The 4738-nt window shown below is 37.7% G+C and overlaps 1 protein-coding gene across 2 annotated transcripts; it reads right to left on the bottom strand.

Moving 5' to 3' along the window:
* Positions 1-486: 486 nt before the first annotated feature.
* On the bottom strand, positions 487-4738 carry LOC120078650 (probable alkaline/neutral invertase B). 2 transcript variants are annotated; one of them, XM_039032943.1, is made up of 5 exons: positions 4347-4738; positions 3727-4178; positions 2611-3042; positions 1276-1834; positions 487-1040 (listed from the first exon to the last, which is right to left on the bottom strand). In XM_039032943.1, exons 2-5 carry the CDS (start codon positions 4156-4158, stop codon positions 745-747), a joined length of 1719 nt encoding a protein of 572 aa, XP_038888871.1. In that variant the 5' UTR covers positions 4159-4178; positions 4347-4738; the 3' UTR covers positions 487-744. The 2 variants fall into 2 exon arrangements, with proteins under 2 accessions (XP_038888871.1, XP_038888872.1); XM_039032944.1 differs by having other exon boundaries at positions 3727-4091.

Here is a 4738-nt window from a genome sequence, read left to right as displayed (position 1 = left end):
AGTGAAGTGATCTTTGCTCGAAAGGGAAAGATAGTGTTAGTGAGAATGAGTCTCACAATCAAGGGAGCTTGAGTGTAGCCGGGAGTCTGTCTTAGGGGGAGTCTAAGACATTCTTCACTAATATCATTACTTAGGTGAAGCCTAAGTATCCTAGAGAAGGAGTCTCACATCTAGAAGAAACCTAGGTGAACGATTGAGTTGTTAAGCTCTGCAGAGGTCAGAGTTGTCAATAAAGATAAAGACTATGTTGTAATCACTTACCATTTATATTAGTAAAGTTATCTTTCCACGAGCACACTACCCCTCAGACGTAGGTATTAATCACGGAACTAGGTTGACACAATCTCTGGTGTTATTTCTGTTTGGTATTTTTGTTTTGTTGAATGTTCTTTGAATTATCATGACATAGTTCGTAACATCTTTTCACGTGTAGTAGGTACTTCCATATTATTTTCAGGTATAACCAGGCAAATGCAAGAGTACGAGGATTCGAACCTTCATTGAAAAAACATGTATATTATAGGCCATAGGCCAACATACTAACATAGAACATTTTATCTCCTAAAAGTAACCTGGATTAGTAATGTACTTATGTCCTTCATATTTATCTGTTATCCAGAAAAAAACACAAAGAAATATCCCTCTAGAAAACAGAACAAAACTAAACATTATATGAAAATTACTGATGGGAAGCCTGTGAAGGCACAAGTTCAACTCCTAAGCAAACTAAAATTTTGAAGCACATTAGCAAGTCCATGAATGTGACCTTTTCATTACAGGCTTCATCTGCTTGTCTTCCTCCAGTGACACCATGCCTGAATGAGAGGGGTCTTCCAGCATCATCTTTGCCACTAAATAACCTGCAACCGACCACGTCTGAAACTTTCGTGCCTGTTTCCCAATGTACCGCCCAACTGTCCCATCGTAATATTCTGGCCAGTTATCTTTCAGTAGCCTGGTTTCAGCTAGTTCGAGTGCACGTCTTGCAATCTGGGGTCGCCCCGTCTTGATACATGCAGCTGTTAGAAGCCATAGGAGAACTGCAAGAATTGCAGCAATGTCAATATTTCTGTTCTAGTGCAACTTCGGAGGATAGGGGATTCAAAATTATAACAATGATCTCAAAAAGTCTCCTAGTTTACATTCTCAAGTCATAAATGGGAACAAATGGGAACTATGAACCAATAAACTACCTTGTCAATAAAATATCAGGTCATAATTACAAGATTTTGGGATTTGAACTTGCAATCAATTAGAGGGAATAAAGATGCTTACCAGGCCAAGAACCACCATTATGGTAACTCCATCTTGTATTTTTTGGATCACATCCAGTTACAATCCGCCACTCGTGACTTTCAATGGCAGGGTAACAAACCTTTAGAGGCATTTCTCCGACCAGCTCTTCCCAACGCGATTCAATAAGATCCATAATAGCAGTGGACTGTTCTGGTGTTGCCAAGGCTGAAAGAATTGCAATGCAGTTTCCCAAGCAAAACCAACGGAAGTCCATTCTTGCAGGGCTGACATTTCCGATAAAGTAACCACCACGAGTTGGCATAAAGTCAAAAATCCATTCAGGAAGAGAATCGGGTATTACATTGAACTTGTTCAAAGCGGTGTGAGAGTATTCTTCAGTTTTATATCGATATATATCATTTAGTTGCTTTAGGTCGAGCCAAAAGTAAGTTCTCATGTGATAGCTCATGGCATGAAGCCGTTTTGTTATTCTTTCTACAAAGTCCTTCCCCTCGTGGTCTTGCTTAAGTAAAAGCAAAGCACACCTTAAAGCCATAAAGAAAAGAGCTTGAATTTCAATTGGGTAGCCATATACACCCTGAAACCAATAATAAAAGCAGTAAGAAATAAGAAATGAATGGATAATCATCATGATTTCCAGACTGCATAGTGCATACAGCTCACTTTGTTAAGCAAACTTAATAGGACACAAGAAGGCAAGATATTCATAGTCGATACATGGTACTTTTAATATTGTAACGATGCTTTGTCTCCCAAAAAGTAAGAAACAGAAAAAGAAAACGTACATCAAATGAAGTAAGAAACAGAAAAAGGCAAGATATTCATAGTTGATACATGGTACTTTTAATATTGTAACGATGCCTTTTGTCTCCCAAAAAGTAAGAAAAAGAATAAGAAAACGTACATCAAATGCCAATGTAGATAACCTTGGTTCAAATCTTATTTTGATTTTTAAACATTCAAAGTTATTCCATTTTGGTCCCTAAACTTCTAACATTGTCTATTTCCCTTAATTTTAAAAAGTAGTTTTTTATACAAATGGGGACTAAAATAATAGCAGTAACCAAAATATTTACATTTTACAAGTTCAAAGACTAAAATACTACTCTTTTTAAAATCTAGAGACTAAAATAGACCTTTCGAAAGTTCCTCGACTAAAATGAATTATGCAGAATGATACAAACATGAAAGTTCATGGACCAAAATAGGATTTGAACTATGATTTTTGACAATATCAAATCATTCCATTAATAGATTTCAATATTTTAAACCATTCCCACCGAATTTCAGAAGTCAAGCTTCATGTTAGTTTCATTATTATATCTTTAAAGGCAAAGGTTGAAAGAACCGCACCATTCGTCTATCAATCATGCAGCATCCATCGGCACAGAGAAGGGTTGGGAATGTGTCAAACCCTTCCGAAAGACACAGACTCAAAATAAGGCGCATTCCCTTTTGGCATTCTGGCAGTTCAGCCAAGGCAGTGTCACCAGTGGACTTTGTGTATGCTCTAAGCAATATGATCCACCAAAATCCAGAGTCAACCGGAGCAACTCTTCCTATTGCACTCTCCCCAAAATCTGCAATTAAAGTTTCAGTGTTCCTCACTGGATCATGAAGCACTTTGAAACTAGCAGGCATCACTCCTTCTCCAAGCTGGAATCTGTCAATCTTTTTCTCCCATGATTGAAGCCGAAGAGTTTTTAAGATAAAGTTCTTTACTATTTCAGGCTCCCCATTCATTAGAAAAGCAAAGGCGCTCGGGACAAAGTCTCTCACAAACACCTATGCGAATAAAGAAAGTATCCATATGTTAGCTTTTGCTCTCGGTTCAAATCAACACAAATCCCATAACTAACAATTAAGAACATGACAAGATATACATTAGTTCATTTCTAAATATTTATACATTTCAATGGTTTTCATGCTAAAATGTTGTTTTAGTTAATGATATTTATGCCTATGATACAATGTTTCATCTCACATACAACGTTTATACATTTATGATTCAAACCAACTCATCAACTTTGTAAGTGGTTTCACACATTAATGCAAAGGAAATATCAAGTCAATAATGCTTAATGATTTCACACATTAAGCATTTATATGTAAATGCTTAAGCGTTTACACTCAAAATGTTGGCAAGTGTTTGACATACACTCACTAAGTTTCGAAGATTAAACGAAAAGTGAACATTGCAAATCCTATTAACTGAAGTACTCCCATGGACAACATTATCCTTATGAGCATCTATAGAGATTACTTATTTCTAAAAATGCATAATTAGTTGGGAGTTTCAGAGCTTAATAAACAGGTGAAATGTGTTATCAATCACTACAAACTAAATCTCTATACAATAAAATACAAGCAATGACATAGACATTAACCCTGCATTATTATAAACACAACCAAACAGGGATTGAACAATGAATGTAAGTCATTAATTATTCATAAAGGGTTCTTTCTTACTTGATCATAATTAAGATTTTCTTCAGTACTGTCCAACGCAGCAATAGTACCAACTGGTTGGCCACGGAAATAGACCAACGAACGCCTCAACGCTTCCCAAGCTTCGGCCACCATAGGATGCTGCTCGAATCCAGTCTGTGATCTTGGAGTATTGAAATCCGATCTTCTGCCCGGCGATGGCGTTTGATCATAATTATCAGTCAACCGACCAAAGTTCTCTGAAGAAACTCTCGTCGATAACCGTGGGGAATAACCAATCGCCATATCCCCAAGCGATCTTTCATCGAATGACCTCTGTCTCTCCATGTTCAATGGCCTTGGCCTATCCAATAGCTTCGAAAGCTCACTTTCTTCAATCTCATCCACTGTGAATAACGTATCGTTGTTTTTAGCATTCCCATTCTGGGTCAAGTTCGAAGAGGAATTCGACATTTTCAAAGAATCTTAACTCTCTGCAATTAATCTCAAAATGATTTCTCAGATAACAGAGAATGGATTAAAAACAGAGCATCAAAATCAAAACCCCAAATGAAAACACAATCATAATGCAAAAAAAAAAAATTAAGGAAAATCCCCATGACAAAAACTGTTACATTTCACTAACAAACCCAACAACTTACCAGCGAATTTCTCAGATTCCCATGGAAAACACAAGCTCCATGCAAGGTCAAAAAATACAAAACGGGAAGAGGCAAACTCCACGGGAGAAGCTAATATGCTTCAATTTGAGAATGTAGAAAGAGAAACCGCCGTAATGGGGGTGGTGATAGTGAAGAGCTCAGTAAGAAGCTTCCCACCTGGAAATGGAAACTGACCGATAAACAGGGACATGGGATTCATGAAGAAGGAAAAGGAGAGAGACCCAGAAGGTAAAAGGGCATTGGGGTTGCAATGGCGGGTGGAGAAACGGAGAAAATGGTGAAAAGGGGTGATGGGGAAGGAGAAGGTGAAGGGTCTGTGAAGTGCTGCAATAATGGAGGAGTCGGTTTTGAGGAGGCAGAGGAAAAGGGCC

The sequence above is a fragment of the Benincasa hispida genome, chromosome 5 (assembly GCF_009727055.1).
Source record: "Benincasa hispida cultivar B227 chromosome 5, ASM972705v1, whole genome shotgun sequence".
Classification (NCBI taxonomy): Eukaryota; Viridiplantae; Streptophyta; class Magnoliopsida; order Cucurbitales; family Cucurbitaceae; genus Benincasa; species Benincasa hispida.
Note: the sequence above shows the minus strand (reverse complement) of the source record. Positions and strands in the feature narration are given on the sequence as shown.

Excerpts from the sequence above, each read along its gene's own strand:
- LOC120078650 (XM_039032943.1), bottom strand. The coding sequence starts at position 4,158 with ATGTCGAATTCCTCTTCGAACTTGACCCAGAATGGGAATGCTAAAAAC. Across the intron at positions 3,043-3,726 it reads AAAATCTTAATTATGATCAA|GTGTTTGTGAGAGACTTTGT; the intron begins GTAAGAAAGAAC and ends TTATTCGCATAG. Across the intron at positions 1,835-2,610 it reads GCATGATTGATAGACGAATG|GGTGTATATGGCTACCCAAT; the intron begins GTGCGGTTCTTT and ends TATTGGTTTCAG.